Consider the following 24,957-nt stretch of genomic DNA (forward strand, 5'->3'; position numbering starts at 1 on the left):
AGGCGTAGGAGTAGGAGCCAGGTCGGATTGAGTTAAGGTTGCTTTTGTTTATTTTGATGTGAAGTTATAGAATAGAAATAAACAAATGATATAATTCGGGAAACAGATGCAGCAGTAATGATTGTTAACAACAAAGAAGAAATAATGTGGTTTATTGAGCAACCCTTTCTTAGCCTTTTGCCCTAATCTAAAATATAATAAACTAAAAATCATCTTTATACACTTCAGTTCCAGCCTCTGCCTCTGCCTCTGCCTCTGCCTCTGCCTCTGCGCTGCACTGTGTGCTTTCGCGGCGAGGCGAGGGGACACCACCGCCCATTTTCTTCTCTGTTTCATCTTCAAAAATACCCTCACACAATTCACAATTCACAATTCACAATTCACAATTCACAATTCACAATTCACAATTCACAATTCACATTCACAATTCACAATTCACAATTCACAATTCAAACCCATTTCTCTCTTTCAATGGATCCTCAGTCCACCCAGCTTCAGCAAGCACAGCTTGCAGCTATTCTTGGTCCTGACCTTGCCCCTTTTGAAACCCTCTCTCTCATCTTATGTCCTCCTCTAACGAGCAACGATCCCAGGCTGAACTCGTCTTCAATTTATGCAAGCAGACCGATCCTGATTCTCTATCTCTTAAGCTTGCACATCTCCTTCAGTTCTCTCCTCAACCCGAGGCCCGTGCCATGGCTGCTGTTCTCCTCCGTAAGCAGCTAACTCGCGATGATTCATATCTCTGGCCTCGCCTCAATCCTTCCTCTCAGTCTTCCCTTAAATCTATACTCTTGTCCTGTATTCAACGTGAGGACTCCAAATCTATATCTAAGAAACTGTGTGATACGGTTTCCGAGCTGGCTTCTGGAATTTTGCCGGATAATGGATGGCCGGAATTGTTGCCTTTCATGTTTCAGTGTGTATCCTCGGATTCACCCAAGTTGCAAGAATCGGCTTTCTTGATCTTCGCCCAACTTTCGCATTATATTGGGGATACGCTGGTGCCTCACATTAAGCACTTGCACGGTGTGTTTTTGCAGTGCTTGACGTCAACCACATCGAGCACCGATGTGAAGATTGCGGCTTTGAATGCAGTTATTAGCTTCATACAGTGCTTGTCCAACTCTGCTGATCGCGATAGGTTTCAGGATTTGCTGCCGCCCATGATGCGGACACTGATGGAGGCTTTGAATAATGGGCAGGAGGCAACAGCGCAGGAGGCACTTGAATTGTTGATTGAATTGGCTGGGACAGAGCCGAGGTTTTTGAGGCGGCAATTAGTAGATGTAGTGGGGTCGATGTTGCAAATTGCAGAAGCTGAGTCGTTGGACGAAGGAACGAGACATTTGGCGATTGAATTTGTGATCACTCTTGCAGAAGCCAGAGAGCGGGCACCCGGAATGATGAGAAAGATGCCACAGTTTATATCCAGGTTGTTCGCCATATTGATGAAATTGCTCTTGGATATTGAAGATGACCCGGCATGGCACGCTGCTGAGAACGAAGATGAAGATGCTGGTGAGACCAGTAACTACAGTGTTGGGCAGGAGTGTTTGGATAGACTTGCAATTTCTCTGGGTGGCAATACAATTGTCCCTGTTGCTTCTGAGCTGTTTCCAGCTTACTTAGCTACTCCAGAGTGGCAGAATCGCCATGCCGCACTGATAGCAATGGCTCAAATTGCGGAAGGCTGTTCAAAGGTGTAAAAGCTAGACGAAATTCCACCTTTTTTTTTGTAACTTTTCCGAATCAAACATTTCAGCGAGAAAATAGTTTTTGAATTCAACTGTGAATTCGTTTTATTGCTTTCTAAATTTCTTTGGGTGGAGTGAATTATTTTTAGTTTTGGATTGGGCGGCTGTTGAGCAACATGATTGTTGATCCCTAGATACTTTTTATTGACTTATAATTTCAACTTTTAGAGCGTTCTGCAAGTTGCTTACAGTTACAGTAAGCTCAAGACTATAAGTCTTAGAAATTTCACCTTTGCAGCAAACGTGCCAGGTAGTTATGGTTATTCTGTTTTCCTTTATGTTAGGTTACAGCGGGATGCTGATAGTCGTACCAGTAACTTGAAATTACTTACTGATTTAGCTCTGAATTTCTGATCAAGTTAGGTTGCAATTTGGATGCTGATAGTAAAGCATGTCATTTAATTTGAACTTGAGGGTATTCATAAATAGAGTTTGGTTCCCTTTACCAACAACTTATTTATTCTTATATTTTATTTTAATGGAATTGTACAAACATTCTCACGAATCATGATTAATAGGTTTGGTGTGAAGGTTATATATATTTAACTCGCACACTTTCTAAATTTGTTTTTTTTGGATAAGAAACACTATATCTAAATTTGGACTACATTTCCTGAATTTTTCATGTTCTTCACTTCTTTTTGGCAGGTTATGATAAAAAATTTAGAACAAGTAGTGGCAATGGTCTTGAACTCATTTCAAGATCCACACCCTCGTGTAAGGTGGGCAGCTATTAATGCAATTGGGCAGTTATCTACAGACTTGGGTCCAGATCTACAAGTTCAATACCATCAGCAGGTGCTCCCTGCACTTGCTACAGCAATGGATGATTTCCAGAATCCTCGAGTACAGGTCAGTCAAAGCTATTAACTTCTGCAATAGATTTTTATTTGTTGTCATCATGGTGATCTTCTGGTGATGCTTTGAATTAGTAGACCCTTTGTCCCTATTGCTATCTTGAAAACGGGAATCTCATGTTTTGGATTTCCTTTGTCTCACAATTTTGTCAAAATATATCTGTACTTGAAGCTAAACATGACTTTGGAAAATTTCAAATATGGTTTCAATCAATGTTTCATAACTTTTACTTAGATAGTTAGGGAATGAAGGAATTTCTTTCCTTGTATATAATCAAGTACGTCTTCGCTTTGGGAGACTTCTCTAGGTTCTAATCAGTATTTTCTTGAATGCTTTTTTAGCCTCAAAGGAGTCCTTTTTAGATGTAGAAAGTTGTAAAAATAGCAGTTGCTTCTCTTGGAAATAAGAGAATAGTTGAGTGTTATAGCCTCAAGGGTATTTTTGTAATTTATCGTACACTAGTTTTAAAATCTTGTTTGTTAGAGCATATTGTAGCCTATTCCTTGGCAAGAGATGGATATGTGCCAAGAGATTGTCTGGGACAGCCCTTGTGGAGGTGTTCAGTACTCCAAAATTGAGGAAGTTGATTGTGTAATGAACATCGTGATTGTTTCTGCCACTGAGCGAAGTCCTCTAGTTCTGATAGTGAAAGCAAAATGGGAAGCCTTTCCCGGTGTGTGAACATTGTAAGAAACCGTGGAATACGAAAGAAAATTCTTGGAAGTTACATGGCCGACCACTAAATGGTAAAGAAACGTTCGCCAAATAACGAGCATAATTTTGGTAGGGCGTTTATGAGTGAATCTGCTAAAATTTCACAGCCCTCAATCCCTGCAGGGAATCAAGGTGATTTTGGTACTCTTCTTTTGGAGCCATTGCACAATCAAGTAACTCTCAATCCTTCAGTCTTATCAGCATCATTGGAAGAAACCCTGGATGCTTGATTAAGGTGCTACGGACCATTTAACTGGATCCTCTAAACGTTTTATATCATAGTTTGTCTGTGCTGGCAATGAAAAAATTAGGATTGCAGATGGGTCCTTTGCTCCTATTGAGGGCAAGGGTCATATTTCCCCTTTTGATGGTCTTACTTTACAGAATGTGCTATGTGTGCCTAAGATATCTTACAATTTATTGTCTATTAGTAAGATAACCAGGGATCTACATTGTTAAGCTATCTTCTCACCTAATACTTTTTCTTTTCAAGACTTGAGCTCGGGAAGATGATTGGCACTACCCGACATAGTAGGGGACTATTTCCTTGACGATGATGCTCCCTCTAGAGATTGTTATAGGACTAGTTATTGGCATCTTATTTTTCAACTTTTGAAAAAGATTGTATGTTGTGGCACTTTCATCTTTGCCACCCAAATTTTCAATATATGAAATATCTATTTCCTCATTTATTTTCTAGAGTTGATGCCACTTCTCTGTCTTGTGATGTGTGTATTCATGCAAAACAACATAGAGTCTTGTTTTTGTTCCAGCCCTACAAACCTACTCAACCTTTTACCCTCATTCATTGTGATGTTTGGGGACCCTCGCGGATCACTACTGCTTCGGGAAAACGTTGGTTTGTGACCTTTATTGATGATTATACCCGTCTCACATGGGTCTTTCTCCTCACTGATAAATTTAAGGTCTCATCTTCTTCAACAATTTTACACAACCATTGAGACAACACCAAAATTGCTATTCTCCATAGCAATAACAATCATGAGTTCCTGAATAATACCCTTCATGAATTTCTGTTCTCTAAAGGGATTCTTCACCAAAGTTCCTGTGCCTATACTCCTCAATAGGACGGGATGGCTGAATGAAAAAGCTGTCATCTCCTTGAGGTTGCTTGCTCTCTCATCATGTCTACTTCTCTTCCCTCCTACTTACAAAAATGCAATTTTCACTGCGGCTCATCATATCAAGAGAGTGTTGTCTCGCGTCCTCCACCTCCAAATGCCTCTTGAATGTCTCAAGGAGTCTTACCTTGCCACACGGCTTATTCTTGATGTTTCTCTTTGTGTGTTCGGGTGCACTGCCTTTGTTCATAGTCATGGCCCTACCCATACTAAGTTTTCTCTTTGTCTCAGTCATGTGTTTTCATGAAGCATCCTTTGCACCAAAGAGGTTATAAGTGTTACCATCTTCCTTCTCAAAAGTATTTTGTGTCCATGGATGCCATCTTCCTTGAGGACAAACCATTCTTTCTTGTGAGCCCTCTTCCGAGGGTGTGAGTGAAGAGGCTAACTAACTTAGTTCCTTTAACTCCCACCAAGCCTTCTGAACCCATCCTCCATGACACCGTTCTACCCACTGACCAAGTCCCTTGGATAATTTACTACAGGAAGAATCTTAGAAAGAAGATGGTGCACCCTACTGCTCTGTCGGCTTTAGCCCATGAATCTAAACCAACACAAACTCAAGATACTACTAAACTTAATAATAATAACTTGTTGAGAATGATGTTTTTGATGAGGTTCAAGAGGACATGACTAATATGATAAATCCAAAAGTGCCAGAAATGATGAAACTCTAACAAAACAACAAGTGTGTGAGACTAGCTTGGATGGCTCAGACAAACTGGGGCGTTACGATCTCTTACTTGTCATGCCCATTGCCTTGAAAAATAGTACTAGGTCCTGAACGAGGAACTCTATGTGTAATTACATGTCTTACAGTAATCTATCGCCTAAGTTCAATGCGTTTATTGCAAATCTCAATATTGCAAGAGTACAAAAGAACACAAATGAAGCTATGGAGAGTCCTGAGTGGAAGGCTGTTGTCATGGAAGAAACGGAAGCGCTTGAGAAGAATAAGACATGGGGTCCTTGCACTCTTCCTTAAGGGTAAAAGACAATGGGATGCAAATGGATATCAGATGAGACCTTAGATAGGTATAAGGCTAGGCTTGTTGCAAAAGGGTTTACTCAGAATTATGGGGTAGATTATTCAAAGACTTTTTCTTCTGTGGAAAAATTAAACACAATAAGGGTCCTTCTGTCTGTTGTAGTCTTGACAGATTTACCTTTCCATCAACTTGATGTAAAAAATGCTTTCCTAAATGATGATTTGGAAGAAGAAGTGTACATGAGTTCTCATCTAGGTTTTGAAGTTCAATTTGACCACTAAGTTTGTAAGCTTAAAAAATTTCTTTGAGATCTGAAACAATCTCCCAAGGTGTGGTTCAATAGATTTACCACCTTTGTTAAATCTCAAGCCTTTACTTAGGAACATTTTGATTACACACTGTTTACAAAAAGGCTCGAATTTGGAAAAATGGTTGTGTTGATTGTGTATGTCAATGACATTGTCCTATTAGGAGATTATATTGCTGAGATACCAGGTTGAAAAAGAAGATGGGTGATGAGTTTGAAATCAAAGACCTAGGGAACCTGACACACTTCCTTGGGATGGAGGTGGCAAGATCAAAGGAAGGAATCTTTGTTTCACAAAGGAAGTATACTATTGACTTGTTAAAAGAAACAAATAACAAATATGACTGGATGCAAACTTGCTGGTACCCCTATGGAATTCAATGTGAAACTAGGAAATTCTGTTGACAAAGTTTCTGTTGATGAAGATAAGTATCGGTGTTAAGTGGGAAAGTTGATTTATCTATCACATACTAGACCAAATATCTCTTATGCAGTTAGTACTGTGAGTCAATTATGCAGGTACCCTACAAAGAACACATGGTAGCTATGAATCGTATTCTGAGGTATTTGAAAATTACTCCAGATAAAGGTTTGATGTTCAGAAAAACTGATAGAAAATTTATTGAGACTTATACCGACTCTAATTGGGCATAATCAGTTACTGATAGAAAATCCACTTTGGGATATTGTACCTTTGTGTGGGGTTATCTTGTGAATTGAAGGAGTAAGAAGCAGGGTGTTGTTGCTTGGAGTAGTGCTAAAGCTGAATACAAAGCTATGAGTTTGAGAATTTGTGAAGAGATCTGGGTGCAGAAAGTTTTGTCTAATCTTCCCCCAGAATGTAAGTTACCTATGAAGTTCTTCTATGATAATAAAGCTGCTAGAAGCATAGCCAATAACCCAAATCTTCATGACAAAACAAAACATGTGGAGATTGACAAGACATTTTAATAAAGGAGGACCTTGACAATGGCAGGATCTGTATTCCACACATTTCATCCAGTCAACAAATTGTTGATGTTCTCACCAAAGGAATACTCATGCAAAGCTTTGACTCTTGTGTTAACAAGTTGGGTCTAATTGATATCTACACTCCTACTTGAGGGGGAGTGTTGGAAATTAGGGGTTAGTTGAATGTTTATAACCTCAAGGGTATTTTGTAATTTGTTGTACCTTGGGTTTATGTCCTTGTTTGCTAGGGCTTATTGTAGCCCCTATATAATCTTCCCCTTTGTAGTTTTTAGATTATTGGAAAATAATAAGAAAGGTTTATATCGTGGTTTTTTTCTCCTTGTACTAGGGTTTTCCATATACACTTTGTGTTTTGTCTTTTTCCTTTTCAATAGTTTTAAAAGATTCTTATGTGTTGCAAACGAGAATTTCTCACCATGAATGTAGGAAGCCTTGCAACAATTCCTAGATCTATTTTGTTTTACTGTGTTATGGTTTTTGCAACTTTTTTTGTGTTATTTTTAAGGATGGCGATTCCATGTTTTAATCTTCATAGGGTGTTTTCCCTTGGCCACTGATTTGGGATGGTTCTTTTATTTTTGCCTTTTTTTCTTTTTTTTGGTGTCTGTGCAGGCTCATGCTGCATCTGCAGTTCTCAACTTCAGTGAGAACTGTACTCCCGACATCTTGACACCTTATTTAGATGGGATAGTAGGCAAATTGCTTTTACTTTTACAGGTATGTTGATAAGGAAATTCGTTTGCATTATACAGTTGCATTGCTATGTAGCTGCTCCCTTAGCAAAACATATTTATCTAAATTTTTCAGAACGGGAAGCAAATGGTGCAAGAGGGGGCCTTGACTGCTTTGGCTTCAGTTGCTGATTCATCTCAGGTATCATCATTTTAAGATACATCACTTAAATTTCCCGTTTTCTAGTAGTTGAGGTTACCGTATAATTGGTTTCTCTAGGAGTATTTCCAAAAATATTATGACGCTGTCATGCCATACCTGAAAGCAATCTTAGTTAATGCCACTGATAAGACCAAACGCATGCTTCGTGCCAAATCCATGGAGTGCATCAGTTTGGTCGGGATGGCAGTTGGAAAGGAGAAGTTCAGGGATGACGCCAAGCAGGTACTGACCTTTGCCTGATTTTTCAAGATTAACTTCCTCTTCTCTCCAATTAGAATTTTCTTTTTTCTAAAATTGATAAAATAGTTGGGCAAGGACATTAAATTTTGTGAAATTGATTTCACTTAATTGTTTGGATCATCGTCCAATGCCCTTTTTGTGGAAAAACGAAAGGGGATAAAGATGAGCTGTCTACCATTACTCTAGTTGTGTGATTCTGTTGTCATCGAAACAAGCTTTATTTGTCTTTGAGAACGGACTCTGTATTTCTTTTACCTTTCTTTTTCTTTTTCTTTTTGCTTCTGACAAAAAAAATAATCTTTCTGTAGCCCTTTTCCTCTTCTACTTCTAACAGTTGGACACTACTAGTCCAATTGATGTATCTTAACTGCAGTCTGTTAAAAGAAGGAATTGGAATGGTTTTGGTGCTACCACTCTTTCGCACTTTCAGTATGTGATCTAGCCTGCTTGTCTCTTTGCAAGGTTATGGAAGTGCTGATGTCATTGCAAGGATCTCAGATGGAGGCAGATGATCCAACTACAAGTTACATGTTACAAGTATGTTTTAGAATGGAAATTAAATACTCTCTTATTAAGGAAAACAATTATCATGATTAATGCTAAAAATATCTTGTAGGCATGGGCACGGCTTTGCAAGTGTTTGGGACAAGATTTCCTCCCTTATATGAGTGTGGTCATGCCTCCTTTGCTTCAGTCTGCCCAGCTTAAACCTGATGTAACCATAACATCTGCTGATTCTGATAATGATATCGAGGACTCCGATGATGATAGGTTTGAAACTTGGTTCACGTTCATTTAGTACTTCATTTCATTAAACAAAGAGGTTATGAATATCGAGGAGCACTTCTTTGTGTAAAATTTTGTTTATATTCCATTTCACCCCTTTCCTTCATTCCTTGAAGGTATATCATTATCAAAAAATATTTTGCATCAGGACGGTTGGCAAGCTAGTTTATAGTCTACTGTACTGCTATTTTGATCTGTATTTGACTGATAGTTGATGCCCTGGTGTCTGGTGATGTTCAACGTGTTTGCAGCATGGAAACAATTACTCTTGGAGACAAAAGAATAGGAATCAAGACTAGCGTTCTCGAAGAAAAAGCTACAGCCTGTAACATGTTGTGTTGCTATGCAGATGAGTTGAAGGAAGGGTTTTTTCCATGGATTGATCAGGTATTTATTAAGGCATTTATTTGGGCTTATTTATAGAAATATGGAAAATCCTTCAAACGCGGGCGGGGGGAATGTCTTTTAGGATCGGTTATGTTAGTTCTTAATTATTCTATTTTCCCACGAGTAAAGCCTTTTTCCCCTCCCTAATGAAGAACAAAACCATGAGCCTATTACTCAAAAGATTCAAACTTTAAAATGGAGTTCAGCAAATTGCCAAATTAACAATAACAGAAATAGACAATGCAATAGTATATGTATATGTATGTATGTATGTATTGAACACAACAACTTTTCATGAAGTGAAAAGAGATTTGGGCTCAATGGAAGACTCCACAAGGGATTCAAATAAGAGAAAACACTAAAAAAGATCAAAAGAAATTGAGGATAACAATAGCTATAACAATAATGTCCAACGAAAGGGGCAATTGCATGGATTTATGAATGATATAAGAAAACGTTCCAAATGAAGCCAATATCTTGAAAAGAAAACCCCCAAATGTTTTTGAAAGTTAGCACCAAGGTGAGGTCTTCAAACGGGCTAATTCAATATGATCTATCCACAGAAGATGCTTGCTGTGAAACATTCTTTGATTATTTTCCATCCATAATTCTGGCAAGATAGCATTTGCCACATTAATTCATATCAGTTTGGCTTTAGAATTCAGAAAAAGACCTGTAAGAAGTTGAGTATAGTTTTTTAAAAACTACTAAATATGTTATTTTAAAAAAAAACGTATGCACTTGTAAAGAACCTGATGTATGGGAGAAACGGGAAAATAGTCTGGATGCTTGAGTTCTTTCATTCCATTTTCTGAAAAAAGTTGCTGTAAGATTAACTTTTTAAATAAAATTAAGCTTGAAAGAGGTATTACTTTATATTGTGCAGGTTGCCCCAACCTTAGTCCCTCTTCTTAAGTTTTACTTTCATGAAGAAGTCAGGAAAGCAGCTGTTTCAGGTGCAATACTGTGTGCCTTTGAACTCTTATCACAATTTCCTCTATCTAATTCTGGTTTTTTTCCCTCTCTTTTTCCTAGCGATGCCGGAGCTTATGCGGTCTGCAAAGTTAGCCGTTGAAAAGGGCTTGCTCAAGGGCGTAACGAGACCTATATAAAACAGCTGTCAGATTATATAGTTCCAGCCTTGGTTGAAGCTTTACATAAGGTAGGTCCTGCAGAAATTTTATGATTTCCTTTTACCAAAAGGAAGTCTTCTTCTAGTCTGTTAGTTTTTTAATCTTCAACTTTCACATTTGTGCAGGAGCATGATACAGAGATTTGTTCTAGTATGCTGGAGGCGTTAAATGAATGCTTACAGGTCTGACAAATACTAGTTTACTATCCTGATGATTTTGAAACTTTACTTGCAGCATGAAGAGTTTTCTGTTTTATTTTGTTACTATTATTATTTTTAATGAGAAATGGTGATTTCACAGATAAATGAAAACATTGATGTCTAAGTATTGATTATGTTAATATTTTTATATTTCTTGGAGAAATCGGTCCTTTAGGTTCTCTATAGGCTTAAGTGTCAAAGCTAGCATCACCATCGCATCCAGGGGTAGATAGATAGAAGAGGAGATTAAACTTAAAAGAAAGGAATAAAGATCTATCACTCTATTTGGTTATCCCACGGGTTTCAAAGTTTTTCTTATTTGTCACCCAAGCTAAAATGTTGGTGGATCGTTATTTTTTTAAATATTCTAGTTTCACAAATATATTGTTATTCTTGTTTGAGGCTGTTCTCCTACAATGTTTTGAAGATATTTTAACATCAACCATTCATTTGGCTTTTTTTGACACATAGTTTCACCATTATTCTCCTTTTCTGATTTTGGTTAGGTAGAGACTTCAAGTTTCCCTAACTTGGATTTTCAGTCATCCTCCCTCTTTTTTTGTGTAGTTGTTTGAGTTTTTTAAAAAGCACTCTCGGGTGCGCTCATAGACTCAAGGCCCAGGTTTGGCGCCTTGCCTTGAAAAGGCGAAGACAGCACAGATCTTTAGGCTCAAAGCCCTACACCTTGGGCCCTTTCATTATTTTTAAAAAGTAGTAATAATTAGAGATAACCCTTCTCCGTTAACTAAAGAGATCATGTCTACTGAGTCTATATGCAAAATTTCTTGTGGTTAGGGGTCTTTCTTCATATTTCCACTTCCATTATGCTTTCTCTACTTAAGTCCCGAAGACTATTGCATTTTGCTGTGCCTTGAGCTTTAAAAAACACCTATTCCTATTCAAGACAATTCTTCTTATGTATTGAAAAAAAATGTTCTATTCATGGAAATGTAATTATTGTTAATCACTTCCCATTTCAGATATCTGGATCACTTCTTGATGAAAGCCAAGTCAGGTCCATAGTTGATGAGATAAAACAGGTGATCACTGCCAGTTCCAGTAGAAAGAGAGAGAGAGCAGAGAGGGCCAAGGCGGAGGACTTTGATGCAGAGGAAGGAGAATTGATTAAAGAGGAAAATGAACAAGAGGAAGAAGTTTTTGATCAAGTAAGTTGTCTCATTCTGAACCTTTCTATGTTCATTTCAGAATAACTCCATTCTACATCTCACTCTCTTTCAAGTCCTTGTTTATTGATGAACTTTATCTTTGATACAGGTTGGTGAAATATTGGGAACTTTGATAAAAACATTCAAAGCATCTTTCTTGCCTTTCTTTCAAGAACTGTCTACATATCTAACGCCTATGTGGGTAAGTTCTGACATATTGGACAGACGTTTCTACTTTGTCATGGGAGTTTTGTTTCAATAATCTATATCTAATTGTTCAAATACATGTATGGGCTCTGTTTTGGCTGCTTAATGATCATAGATTCAATTAGATTTAACTGATTATTTCTCCCTCCAAGTAGTTTATGGGTCTCATGTTGCAAGTAATTTAAAGTTGTCAGTGATAATGTTAGACCATAACATGAGATAACTCATCTTCATTCCAATGAATACATTAGAGTTCAATATATAAAGGCATACATGGAAACCCCAAACTAAGAATAATTTTTTGGTTGATTGTTGATTAACATGTATGTTTTTAAATTCGTAAAATGGTTATAGCAAATATTCAGTCAATAATTTTGTTTTTTGAAATTGATTTTGGATTATGTGATCCAAATAGTGATAGTTTTGAAGACAACCTTTTTTTGTTTTTGATCCATCCAAATTTTGTATTTGAAAATTTAAAAGAGAGAATTACATAAAAGAAAATTAAAATGCTTTGCAACTTAAAATGATAATTATTCAAAATTTATAACATAAACATGTTCATGCATTAATTGATGATCTTATGGGTTATAAATGAAATACAATTTTGTTTTTTTTTTCCTCTTTTGTTGCATTCTTTATTTTCAAATTTTTGTTTGAACAAATACACCCTAACTACTATAGTTTATGTTAGAAATAGTGGGAAGGGTAGTTGAAATTTACTTTGCCCTAATTTTTTTGTTTTTTTAATTAGGCTCGTGTTGCCTATAAATATTTTCCCTTTGTACCTTTATTATTATCAGAAAATTATAAGAAATATCTATACCGTGTTTTTTCTTCTTGTACTAGGGTTTCACATAGACCTTGTGTCCTTTCTTTGTCTCTATTTTTCGATAGTTTATAGTAAGTCTTTTATCTTTTTGTGGTTATTTTATCTTTGGTTAAACTCTTTTGGACTGCAGGGGAAAGATAAGACGCCTGAAGAAAGAAGGATTGCAATTTGCATCTTTGATGATGTTGCAGAGCAGTGTCGTGAAGCAGCGCTGAAGTAAACTCTTTTTTTCATTATTTATTTGAAACCATGGTTTAAAAAAAAACTTATTGTTTTCTTGCTTCTTGTCATGGAACAGATATTATGATACATATCTTCCTTTTTTACTGGAAGCTTGCAATGATGAGAATCCCGACGTCAGACAGGTGTGCACTTACTAACAGTGTTAACTTTCTGGGATTAGTTATTTTCTTTGCCATTGAATTGTGGATTTTCAGGCTGCTGTGTATGGGCTTGGTGTCTGTGCAGAATTTGGTGGATCCGTGTTTAAACCACTTGTTGGAGGTAGCTTTATTTACGTTTATCAGAAAAAAGTATTTTTTGCAGAGTATCATTTTCTAATGAATTTTCACAGAGGCTCTGTCAAGATTAAATGTTGTATTGCGACATCCTAATGCTCGACAACCTGAAAATGTGATGGCATATGACAATGCTGTTTCTGCTTTGGGGAAGATTTGTCAATTTCATCGTGACAGTATTGATTCGGCTCAGGTAAGCTTTAATTTTTCGAAAAATTATTTGCCACTATAAGTTTAGGACCTCAACTTTGGCTATTTTCCGAGAGAATAGGCAATGCCCAGAACAAGAACTGAACGTCCACTTTTTCTTCTGAGTAAATGTACACAACTTGGATTATTTTAGGGATTCTCTTTTTCAGCTGCTTTATGCAGATAATATAATCTCATTTTTATCCTTTATTGGTACCCGTGCTCCAAGTAGGCTTATTTTAAACCATTCGAAGATTTTTACAGGACTCAATGGATACCTCACACTTGATTTTGGTCTCTTATTCATTATAAGTTGTGTATGGGTTTCACAGGTTGTTCCAGCGTGGTTAAACTGCTTACCAATAAAAGGTGATTTGGTTGAAGCAAAAATTGTGCACGACCAGCTTTGTTCTTTGGTGGAGAGGCAAGTTTATTCACTAATATCCTCTCCCCCGGCCCCATTATAGCATTTAGTTACCTTTTCTATAGTCCATCTGTTATGGCACTAAGTTAATTTTATATATACAGGTCGGATGTGGAACTTTTGGGCCCAAATAATCAATATCTTCCCAAAATAGCTGCAGTATTTGCCGAGGTCAGTTGGGGAACTATTATTTAATCAATTGATCAGACTTAACAGTGACCAATGGCCTTTTAAATTAAACCAACTCTGACTAGATCCATAGAGTGCTCCCATTTATCCACTCTATTCATTTCCTAAATATTTTAAGTCTCAAAACAATACACAGCATATATCTGACATATTGTGTCAAAGGAACGAATGTCAACAAGATCTAGTGGTTCTTATTCTAACATGCCTGCAAGAACATAGAAATGGGTGTTAGGATGGATAACGACAATTGTTTATAACATAAAAATGGGTGTTATTAGTCTCTTAAGTAATGAACGAATTTAGGGTGGTGTTTTCTGACCATTATATTTTAGATTGAGCCATTTATTTCCAATTCAATGAGTGGTTGGAAATGCTTTTTCAAAGTGAGAACTACCTTAAGTCGCATCCTTTGTTTGACTCTGCTGCATTCTTTATTGCATTATGATGATATTGTTGTATAGAGTGAATAGATCTAATAGTCAGAGCAATTTGAGAAATGTGGTTGGACAGTCGGTAGTGCTGAATCGAACCAAACACATGCTAATTTGGTTGCGCTTCATGTTTTTCTTTAATCCTACCCAAAGGACAGTTCAAGACCCTCAACAAATTAGTGAGTCCAAAATACAAAAGAATTCTTTATATTCTATGGAGCATACATAAGTATCCCTAATCTATTCTTAGTAAAATGACAATATAAAGGACAAAAGACGAAAGACTAATAAGCTTCTATGTGTAATTACGCATGTAAGTACTATAAAATAAATAATACGAGTGAATGCTTCGTGCATCCCTGTTTTTTCTTGAGGGGACTATTTACTTGTGCAGGTTCTATGTGCGGGAAAGGATTTAGCAACAGAGCAAACTGCAGGCCGAATGATAAATTTGTTGAGACAAATGCAACCGAATTTACCGCCTTCTACTTTACCCTCTACTTGGTCCTCCTTGCAGCCCTAGCAACAACTTGCTTTGCAGTCTATTATTTCATAATTTCATGAAGGTGACTCTGAATTTTGCTGCTGCTCGCGGGATGCACACTTCTTACGTTCTTGTCTGTGTGAAATATATTCGTCTCCATTCTTTGCCATAAATGCTCCAAAGCATGAGTTTTGTCTGGTCTCTTACAGAGACGTTGAAATTTGATGATGAGTGAAAGTCATTGTTGCTGCTGAAAAGAAATGTGTTAAAAAGAAAAAAGAAAAAGAAAAAAAAAAACTGTATATTTCATTGTTTAATTCTAAGCGGTTGGGTTCAGGTCTGAGGTCATTGTTGTTTCCCAGTTTCGGGTTTATGGGTTGCCACAGAGGTAATCCTTTTACAGTTTTGTTTTGGTCCAATTAATTAGTATCATTGTCATTATAAACTTTCGTTGCAGCTAAAGAATGTATCAAATGAATTTTGTTATTGCGTTTGCATGATTTGTTTTGAATTTTATTTCCAATTAGCAATGAAATTTGACGTCTTTTACCCAGCCTCTTATCTTTCAAAGCCAAATAACATCAATTAGTTATAAGATATTGTTTTGACAAAGTCTAATGATTGATTTATTAGTTTTACATATTTTTTAACCAAATCGAAAAGGAAATAGCACATGTTTGATCCATCCTAATTCCCAACATCGTGCTGCCACGAGTTTCTTGATTTTCCAAGGAAATAAAGTTGTTGACCACTCAGTAATTGGCCAAATCTCTCTTCACTTGGACGAATAGAGGAAAGCAACGCAGGCATTCATTTGGTGGTCTTATAATTAAATAAAATCAACATACATGCTGACATGACAAGAAGACGAAGACGAGGACACCACTAAGAACTAACAACGTAAAGACCTTCCACTTCCACATGCTGCCATTATAAAACCAATTCCATTTCTAAAATCTGCATTGGAGTCTGTAGATGGAGAGTTCAGTTGAAAAACAAGAGCATAGAGATGTTGCATTTAAATTAGTTGGGAAATGCATCAAGAAGAGATCTGGTAAACGCAGCTTTGTTGGTGTCAGGCAAAGACCTTCTGGGAAATGGGTAGCAGAGATCAAAGACGCAACTCATGATATCAGAATGTGGTTGGGAACCTTCAACACACCGGAGGAAGCTGCCAGAGCTTACGACGAAGCTGCCTGCCTCCTACGTGGCTCGAATGCTAGAACCAACTTCACTCTCGCTTCCAACTCCTCCTCTGCCCTCTCTTTCAAAATCAGAAACCTTCTCATTCATAAGATCACTTTGAAACGAAGTTCAATCACTGAAACTCATGCTCATGTTGCTCATTCTGAAACAAACCAAGAAATGCACATGTTTGACAATAATGCAGTCTGGAGCAGCTGCAATGGAGAAATTGAGGTGGGTTTTTGTCACTTCACCCATTCATGCTGCGATCTTCCTCTTGGGTTCAATTTTGATATGGATGAGTCTTTGTCTGCACTGAATGGAATCACTCAACATTTAGGAAATGCATATGATGATGCCTTTGACACACCTGCTGCTCACATTGATTATACCGATTTCTCTTCATTTTTCTTTGTACCAACCTGACCCCTCTACTTCTATTTTTCTATTGGAGTAAGGGAAGAATAATGACTCAATTGCATACTGTTTCTTCTCATTTTTCCATGGGCCAAAGGAAGGGATATTAATTCCATCAGCAATCTAATTTGACAGAGACTACAAATCTAGATATAAAGGATGGTTGACAACAAGCTATGAAAGTACGAAAAAAATCATTTCCTTTTGTGTGGATAGGAGAGTTAACTTGAAAAAAATGCTTTAATCTTTTTTATTTTTTAATTCTTGACTAGAGTCGATCATCAACCAGACTAATTTCAAAGTGAACAATAATTAAGTGTAACTTATGTTACACTCATACTTCCTTTCTCTTTACACAAAATAATCATTTGAAAAGAATTGTCACATGATATTTCTTTATAAGACACTTACATAGACTGTACGAAGATAGATGCCAACCCAACACCGTCTATGTTCTTTTCTTGCAAAAGATCGAAGGTGTGAAATTTCAGGCATGACAAGAAAGGGGTAAATGATTGGACCTGTGAGTGAATAAGTGAGAGTTTTGCTGGAGTCCTTCAAATTCAAGTGATGATGGCCCATCTAAAGCCAAGCACGTTGTGTTGTCGTCAAGCAAGCCAAACGATCTCTCCCTCAAAGATAAACAAACATGTACAACCTTTTCATATTAGAAAAAAAAAATGTACAAATTATCTATTATAATATTGATCCATCCACAATTCAAGACAATACAGAATTTCAGTCTAAACACTGGCGTAAATATTCCTGATTTCATACAAAGAGCCACAAAGATACAGAATCGAAATTTACTACAAGACAGCAGAATTGCTTATAGAAAGGAAAACGACAGGCTCTTCTTTCACTAGACAAGAAATTATGGGGATAAAAGCACCATGCACACTTAGTAATCTTCATGGTCGTCGTCGTCATCCGCACCTTCAGCACCAACTTCTTCATAGTCTTTCTCGAGAGCAGCCAGATCTTCACGAGCCTCTGAGAACTCCCCTTCTTCCATGCCCTCACCGACGTACCAGTGAACGAATGCTCTCTTCGCATACATCAAGTCAAATTTATGGTCGATGCGAGAGAACACCTCAGCTACTGCTGTATTATTGCTGATCATGCAAACAGCTCGTTGCACCAACGCTAAATCGCCACCAGGTACAACTGTTGGAGGCTGGTAGTTGATACCACATTTGAAGCCAGTTGGACACCTACAAAACAGATCCATTATCAAATTTTTGCTAGATTCCAAAATCAAATTATTGTTAAAATGACGATGCCTTTAAGGTCAAATTGCTTGTATCGGCCAAGATAACTTTTAACTTAAACCTAAACTAAGCTTGAAATTATGTGCTCTCACTATCATCGAATTCCTTGTGCTTTGTGACATGATATATAAATTTTTTATCTATGCAATATGCATTGGAAAGTGGAGGCAGAAAGAAAAGAGCCCCCAACTTTTGACATACAAAATTTATGTCGACTAGACTAACCAAGGAACATATATGTTCAATGCAGAATAAAACACAAGAAAACCTCTTCGTCATCTTCTGCATTGAAACAAATCCACAACTTGTTATATTTTCTTCTCTCGAAGGGTTGTTTTCCCCTGAGCTCTCACGGGTCTCTCTTTTCCAGTTTTTCCTTACAGAACTAAACCGTTCTCCTTTACTACGAGCTTCTGAATGATTATTTCAAGCGCATAGTAATTTCTACATTCCTGATCTATAATAATCCAAACATTTACAAGTCAACCTCGTTGCCCTACAAATTACTTCTTAAAAGCTACTACACGAAATAACTACCAAAAACAATGCACGAGGAAACTGAGAGTAGGACTTAATTTTCTTAAGCATTATAACTTCATCAAAATAAACAAGATAAATTTTTTCCACTTACCAGTCAACAAACTGCACGGTGCGCTTTGTCTTAATGGTAGCAACAGCAGCATTGACATCTTTGGGTACAACATCTCCTCGGTACATTAAGCAACAAGCCATATATTTTCCATGCCTAGGATCACATTTAGCCATCATGCTCGAAGGCTCAAAAACTGCATTTGTGATCTCAGGTACAGATAGCTGTTCGTGGTAAGCCTTCTCCGCTGAGATAACCGGAGCATATGAGGAGAGCATGAAATGAATTCGAGGATATGGTACAAGGTTCGTCTGGAACTCTGTTATGTCCACGTTGATGGCTCCATCAAATCTCAATGAAGTGGTCAAGGATGAAATAATTTGAGATATCAATCTATTCAAGTTGGTATATGTAGGCCTATCAATGTCAAGAGATCTCCTACAAATGTCGTATATAGCTTCATTGTCTAGAAGAACAGCAACATCCGTATGCTCAAGAAGAGAATGGGTAGAAAGAACGCTGTTGTAAGGCTCCACGACAGCAGTTGAAACCTGATCAAAGTTCAAAATTGTTCAGACAAGCAACAAGTTCGTAATTATTCCAGTATTGCCATTTCAGCGATTCTTCCTCTTAATGATAAACTGTTATGATTAATCTACATTTGAATTGTCAGTACCTGAGGGGATGGGTAGATCGTGAAACCGAGCTTTGATTTTTTCCCATAATCTACTGACAAGCGCTCTAACAACAACGAACCCAGACCAGAACCAGTGCCACCACCAACAGCATTAAAGACTAGAAATCCTTGTAACCCGGTGCAGTTATCAGCCAACTTCCTGACCCGGTCAAGACAGAGATCTACAATTTCCTTTCCAACTACAAAAAATAAAAGATACGTCAAACAGAGTGACCAAAAATGAAATGTCAACCAAGCATCCACAAAGCAACACATCCATCACCTGTGTAGTGTCCTCGAGCAAAATTATTGGCAGCATCTTCTTTTCCAGATATCAATTGCTCCGGATGAAAGAGCTGCCTGTAGGCTCCGGTTCTAACTTCATCAATCACCGTTGGTTCTAAATCAACAAATATAGCCCGAGGCACATGCTTTCCTGAGCCGGTCTCACTAAAGAATGTATTAAAAGCGTCGTGTGCAACACCTTCGGAGGTATCACTGGAAAAAAAAAAACAGAAATGCACATATAGGCATTTTAAAATGCAGTCAGATACGTGATATCGAACTTGTTTTCATTCCCAATGACAACAAAAAGGAAAGAAAGTAAATTAAAATGCAGAAGAGTAGAGAGAAATGAAGATGGAGAAAGCATTACCTAGGCATCATACCGTCAGGCTGAATGCCATGTTCAAGGCAATAGAGCTCCCAACAAGAATTGCCAACCTGAATTCCAGCCTGTCCAATGTGAATGCTTATGATCTCCCTCATGTTGGTCGGAGAAAGTGAAAAAAAAAATGGGGACGGCGATGGGAGGGTTGTAGGAAGAGAATGAAGGAAGAAAGGAAGGAAGGGCAGGGTCGGAGTTGGCGTCGTGGGGATTTAAGAGAAGAGGCTTTTAATGAGCAAAACAAAGAAAACCAAATTTGATAAGCAATTGGGATCCGCAATTCCAATTCCAAGCGAGGGAGCGAGGGAGCGCGCCAGCCTTTCTATGGGTCCCTCCCATCTTCTTATCTTATCCATCCTGACAATTTTACCCTTCACATCTATTGCACTTTTTTCGGGATCAACGGAGGGTATTTCTGACAAAACTCAGCGACCATCTCCATGTGATGTGTAACATATAATTCTCCTTCCATATAAGATATTAATTAATTCTCTTTCTTTTTTTTCTTTTCTTTTTTTAATTTAAACCTTTCAATTAACTCCTTTATTCAATTCTACAAACAAACTGTTAATTTTTATTATCTAATTTTAATTTACCAACATCAACTTAGTTCGATAACAATTAATTTTATTTAATACATTCAATAAATGGGTAGGAGGATTTCTGTATCTACATATGGTGTATTAAAATGAGAGAGAGAGAGAGAGAGAAGTGTGTAAGTAATGGTATTCACATGAGATGATTGACGTGTATGAATGGCACAGCTGTACTGAATGCTCAACTGCTACATGAGTTGTAATATTGATATCTTTGGGCTTCACTTGTTATCCTTTTATTATTATTTGTTAACACAAATTCTGTTACCCTTCCCTCCAATCATTCATTTGATAGCATAACAGAAGGATGCAACTAAGCCTGTGTTCTCATAGTTGGGGGTGGGCTCAACCTTTACATCTTCATAAATATATTATATTGTTTTATTCCAAACTTCAACCATCTAAGTCTCATTTTATGAAAAATACGTGAAAGTCACATTTTCATTTTTTACTTATCCATTGCTATGGGCACCCATCTTCGACCGTGCTCCTTGTTGTCATCAACTCTATTAAGAGCTCTCCCTTTCTTTGCTTTCAATTTTCGTTTGAAGCAATTTGATAGAACTTAAGAAATTACAGAATTATAGTATTTGTTGTTCCGTTTATAGGGTTTATTTTGATGTTAAAACAAATACTTCATTAGTGTTTTTTTACCTCCACGTACATTAAAATTAAATGATTGATTATATTGTTCAAGTTGTTGACTATATAAACTTTATAAAATGAAGCCTTACTTATTAAAATTCAAAATTTTGTAAATATTGTTAGAGTTGTAAAATTGTGGCCAATTAAAAACTTTGGATTTAAGTCTTTTTTTTAAAAAAAAAAGAAAAAAAATGAAAATCAATATTGTCGTTATTGGAATTTTCATAAGAGAAAGAGAAAGGAGAAGAGGTTTGAGGCTGAGGCGCGAAGCAAAAGGAAGATATAAAAAGAAGTTGGGCCCTTTATTTTCGGAGAAGGGAATCCACCACCTCCATCTCAACTCCCTCTGCTCTCACCAATGGCTGACGATAAGAAACCCAGCGTCTCCCCCGTTTGGCCCACCGTCAAGCCCTTTGTTAATGGCGGTGCCTCCGGTATGCTCGCCACCTGCGTCATTCAACCCATTGATATGGTCAAGGTACTCTACTTCCATCAAATGCCAATGCCCTTATCTTCAATTCCTGCTGGCTGCTTCTAATCTTTATCTACTGCTCCCTTTCTCTTAGGTCAGAATTCAACTTGGTCAAGGATCCGCTGGCCATGTCACAAGAACCATGCTTAAGGAGGAGGGTTTTGGTGCCTTTTACAAGGTTTCCATTTTTCATTCTGCTCAGCAAACAAATTATTTCCTTCCTTGTTTTTATGCTACTACCCCTCCCCTGTTTCCTTTCTTTCCTCATACCGAATTGTTGTATCTTTTGTTGAACTACGATGGTATTGCATTACTGTCTCCGATCATTGTGTTCTGCATATCTTTTCGATGTGTTCTACTGAATTATTTATTTGTTGCCACCATTGAGTGACTGATGATGTATTAACTGAGGAGCCACTTGAAAATTAAGTGGTTGTTTGACACATTTTCAGTATCTTGTAAATTAGGATATAGGCAAAGTTCATTTTCTAATGGATGAAGATTTGCTTGGATTTTTTTCCTTTCAAAATTTTCCGGTTCTCTAGTGCTCGACACTTAGTTTTGTGGATTATCTTTGTCTAAACTTCATTTTCCAACCAGGGGTTATCTGCTGGATTGCTCAGACAAGCTACATATACTACAGCAAGACTGGGATCTTTTAAGTGAGCGTGTTACAAATCTAGAATTGAACACCTTTGGATCATATTCATGAGGCTATGGTTTTACTTCCAACATTTGTTCTTCCTCATGTCTATGTAGTTTTTTTTAGAACTTTAAGAAAATTTGCATTTCTTAGTCCCTACATTTTAGGAATGATCAATTGGTTCCTATAGTTTGAAACATGACAATCTAGTTACTGTAGGATTAAATGTGGTTCTCAATTGCCCTCAAATTATTTTATCCAGTGGGTCCCATGAAAATGTCACATGATCTTATAGTTTATGTTAGTTAAGTTCGTAGGGGCCAAGTCATTTGTATTTGAGACTCATCATTAAGTCAAAACCACACAGATATAATGACCATCTAAGGCTACTGGAGTTAAATCGTCACATTCTGAACTACAAGGACCATGTAGAATCATTTCCTGGACTGTAGTGGCTAAATGTTTTTTTTTTTTTGGCTTGTATATTTGGTTGATCAAACCTCTGTTCTTCTCCATTTCCCTTCTAGGATATTGACAAACAAAGCAATTGAAGCCAACGAGGGAAAGCCCCTTCCACTATATCAGAAGGCCTTATGTGGGCTCACAGCCGGTGCTATTGGAGCATCTGTTGGTAGTCCAGCGGACTTAGCTCTTATTCGCATGCAAGCAGATGCAACTTTACCTGCTGCCCAGCGCCGAAATTATAAAAATGCCTTCCATGCACTTTATCGCATTCTTGCAGATGAGGGGGTTTTAGCTCTTTGGAAAGGTGCAGGCCCCACTATTGTAAGAGCAATGGGATTGAACATGGGAATGCTTGCTTCATATGATCAAAGTGTTGAGTTCTTCAAGGATAACCTTGGTTTTGGCGAAGCTGCTACGGTGTTGGGTAAGATTGTTTTTGATACTGTAAGTTGATGCCAATTGTAATGCCCCATGCGGTGTTGCACTAATTGCTAGGGTATTGCAATTTCATCGGCTCATTACTATCTCTTTCTTAGTAGTCATCTAGTCATTTCATATTCACGTGTGTATAATTTGACACTGTTGAAAATAATTAGTTTAACTAACTTAATCATAATCATTGTTGGTCAAGATTAGCTGCCATCTTTTCATTGAGGTTTCTATGTTATAGATAATTTTGACTTTTGAGAGAGGTCAAACTTTAAGTTTGATTAATAAACTCGCCCTTGGAGTTGTACTTTATTTCAATGAGAGGATCTAAATGTTTTTTTTCGTATTCCTGTATCGATTCAGTTCGTAGATACTAGATTTATGACTAGGTAAGCTTGTTATATTTGTTATCCACAGATATTCTTTTGCTGTTCTTACCGTAGAGAGTTGAATTTACCACACTTTTCTTCAGTATGAGCAGCTTAGCTTATATTGCTTAAGAGGCAAGTGGCCACTGAACGTTGAGTGGAATTGCTCAAAGTTTTCACTTATCGTTGGATTGTTATAAGTTCAATGAAAGTTCTTCCTTTGTCTTTCTCCTTCGTTCTTCTGTCTGTGTGTATTAAAATGGTGGTCTTTGGAAATGTTTCTATTGTGAGTCGCCTTCTCTCTGATTGTGATTCTTGCTAAATTTCTTTTATGATTTATTATTTATTGTTCTTCTTAGGTGCCAGTATGGTATCAGGATTCTTTGCTTCAGCGTGTAGTCTACCATTTGATTATGTGAAAACTCAAATTCAGAAAATGCAACCCGATGCTGAGGGAAAATTTCCCCACTCTGGCTCTTTGGATTGTGCCATGAAAACTCTCAAGGCAGGAGGGCCGTTAAAATTCTACACTGGATTTCCAGTGTATTGCGTGAGAATTGCCCCCCATGTCATGGTATATCTCTTTTCTCTGTCTGTCTGTCTGTGCACACACTACTTGGGTTATCATGGTGCCTATCGCTGTTGTAGCTGGGTATCTATCAATGGCGATACCACATTTAAGATAATTCACTGAATCAAATGTTGGACTTGATGATGCAGATGACTTGGATTTTCCTAAACCAGATTCAAAAGGTAGAAAAATCATACGGGTTATGAAGGACTGACCAAGATGATGGAGATCCTTTCCAAGTTTATTTCAGGCTTCAACAATTATGATTTTTTTTTCCTTGTGGTTCTTTGACCATGTTGTAATCTAACTTTCTTTGAATACGGAATTCCACGCTTGAGTTTAAAAGCGTTTTAATTATCTTTCTGTGCAAACATGGTTCAAAGGTGCAAGATTGATAGATAGAAAGAGGGTATCAAATTGCTTCTGAAATTTGAATGTACCAGATTCTCACTGGGAAGAAACATAGAATACATACATAATAAGCCTTGTAAAGAGTTCTTTAAAGGTTAAACTCTGTCCCAACCACAACATTCTCGTGGAGGCATTTGAATGATTAGAAATTAACGTATGGAGGATGCTCCTGATCTGCTAATGTAAATAGTTCATGTTTGCTTTGGCGATTTGACAATAAAATATTGGTAAGGTGTTTATTTTCAGGCTAAGACAATCACATCAGCATTTATAAGAAAGAATGTAGGTTCATTAGAGGAAATAATGAAATGGCAGACAATATACAATCAGAAAAGCAATGCGAAGAAGTTTAAAGGAAGAAGGAAAAAAAAAGAGCAGAAAGGGAAGCAAGGAAAGTAGGGTAAAAGAGAGGAGCATCCGAGGCAGGAGCAGGAGCAGGAGCAGCAGGCTGGGCACTGGTGGCAGCGAAGGCCAGCAGCAGCAGCACCAGGAACAGCTTCAACTTGATTGCCTCCATTGCTGAATGATACAGCTCTTGTCTTGTTGAATCCAATTGAATTGAAGAAGATGAAGAGTTGTTGGGGGCGTGAATTGGGAAGGAAGAAGAGACTATTTATGTATGAAAAATGCATTCAGGAACTCGAGAGGCTGAGACAGAGACAGGAACACAACAGGGTGGTTTTGGTTGGTTGCTTTTATCTTACCATACGCTAATTGATACAGCTAACTCTCA

At 37.4% G+C, this 24,957-nt stretch overlaps 4 protein-coding genes across 5 annotated transcripts; 3 read left to right on the plus strand and 1 right to left on the minus strand.

The window, feature by feature from the left end:
- Positions 1–168: 168 nt before the first annotated feature.
- Positions 169–15,316, plus strand: LOC101218569 (importin-5). The gene is given in 22 exon segments (XM_004149598.3): positions 169–550; positions 553–1,703; positions 2,406–2,609; positions 7,352–7,456; positions 7,547–7,612; positions 7,691–7,855; positions 8,336–8,410; positions 8,490–8,644; positions 8,911–9,046; positions 9,933–10,002; positions 10,082–10,126; positions 10,129–10,208; positions 10,305–10,361; positions 11,360–11,545; positions 11,655–11,747; positions 12,715–12,800; positions 12,883–12,949; positions 13,022–13,088; positions 13,159–13,295; positions 13,624–13,715; positions 13,820–13,886; positions 14,730–15,316. Coding segments are annotated over 22 exon segments (3,312 nt in total). The 5' UTR covers positions 169–471; the 3' UTR covers positions 14,859–15,316.
- A 478-nt stretch (positions 15,317–15,794) lies between these two features.
- Positions 15,795–16,430, plus strand: LOC101222114 (ethylene-responsive transcription factor ERN2). Its single transcript, XM_004149611.1, has one exon. The coding sequence runs from the start codon at positions 15,795–15,797 to the stop codon at positions 16,428–16,430; it is 636 nt and encodes a 211-aa protein (XP_004149659.1).
- Positions 16,431–17,088: 658 nt separating this feature from the next.
- Positions 17,089–19,847, minus strand: LOC101218331 (tubulin alpha-3 chain). Its single transcript, XM_004149597.3, has 5 exons — positions 19,613–19,847; positions 19,241–19,455; positions 18,958–19,157; positions 18,324–18,832; positions 17,089–17,635 (listed from the first exon to the last, which is right to left on the minus strand). The coding sequence occupies exons 1-5, from the start codon at positions 19,723–19,725 to the stop codon at positions 17,323–17,325; spliced, it is 1,350 nt and encodes a 449-aa protein (XP_004149645.1). The 5' UTR covers positions 19,726–19,847; the 3' UTR covers positions 17,089–17,322.
- A 1,285-nt stretch (positions 19,848–21,132) lies between these two features.
- Positions 21,133–24,596, plus strand: LOC101218091 (mitochondrial dicarboxylate/tricarboxylate transporter DTC). 2 transcript variants are annotated; one of them, XM_004149596.3, is made up of 6 exons: positions 21,133–21,343; positions 21,432–21,515; positions 21,938–21,999; positions 22,508–22,869; positions 23,602–23,816; positions 23,963–24,596. In XM_004149596.3, exons 1-6 carry the CDS (start codon positions 21,224–21,226, stop codon positions 24,017–24,019), a joined length of 900 nt encoding a protein of 299 aa, XP_004149644.1. In that variant the 5' UTR covers positions 21,133–21,223; the 3' UTR covers positions 24,020–24,596. The 2 variants fall into 2 exon arrangements, with proteins under 2 accessions (XP_004149644.1, XP_031740611.1); XM_031884751.1 differs by lacking the exon at positions 21,938–21,999 and having other exon boundaries at positions 21,284–21,343.
- The last annotated feature ends 361 nt before the right edge of the window (positions 24,597–24,957 follow it).

Source organism: Cucumis sativus, chromosome 4 (assembly GCF_000004075.3).
Source record: "Cucumis sativus cultivar 9930 chromosome 4, Cucumber_9930_V3, whole genome shotgun sequence".
NCBI classification, from domain to species: domain Eukaryota; kingdom Viridiplantae; phylum Streptophyta; class Magnoliopsida; order Cucurbitales; family Cucurbitaceae; genus Cucumis; species Cucumis sativus.

Bases quoted from the DNA above. Each gene is read 5' to 3' on its own strand.
- LOC101222114 (XM_004149611.1), top strand. From the start codon at position 15,795: ATGGAGAGTTCAGTTGAAAAACAAGAGCATAGAGATGTTGCATTTAAA.
- LOC101218091 (XM_004149596.3), top strand. From the start codon at position 21,224: ATGGCTGACGATAAGAAACCCAGCGTCTCCCCCGTTTGGCCCACCGTC. The intron at 21,516-21,937 runs GTTTCCATTTTT...TTTTCCAACCAG, and splicing joins GTTTTGGTGCCTTTTACAAG to GGGTTATCTGCTGGATTGCT. The intron at 23,817-23,962 runs GTATATCTCTTT...TTGATGATGCAG, and splicing joins GAATTGCCCCCCATGTCATG to ATGACTTGGATTTTCCTAAA.
- LOC101218331 (XM_004149597.3), bottom strand. From the start codon at position 19,725: ATGAGGGAGATCATAAGCATTCACATTGGACAGGCTGGAATTCAGGTT. The intron at 19,456-19,612 runs GTAATGCTTTCT...TTTTTTTTCCAG, and splicing joins CCTGACGGTATGATGCCTAG to TGATACCTCCGAAGGTGTTG. The intron at 19,158-19,240 runs GTGATGGATGTG...TATTTTTTGTAG, and splicing joins TGCTCGAGGACACTACACAG to TTGGAAAGGAAATTGTAGAT.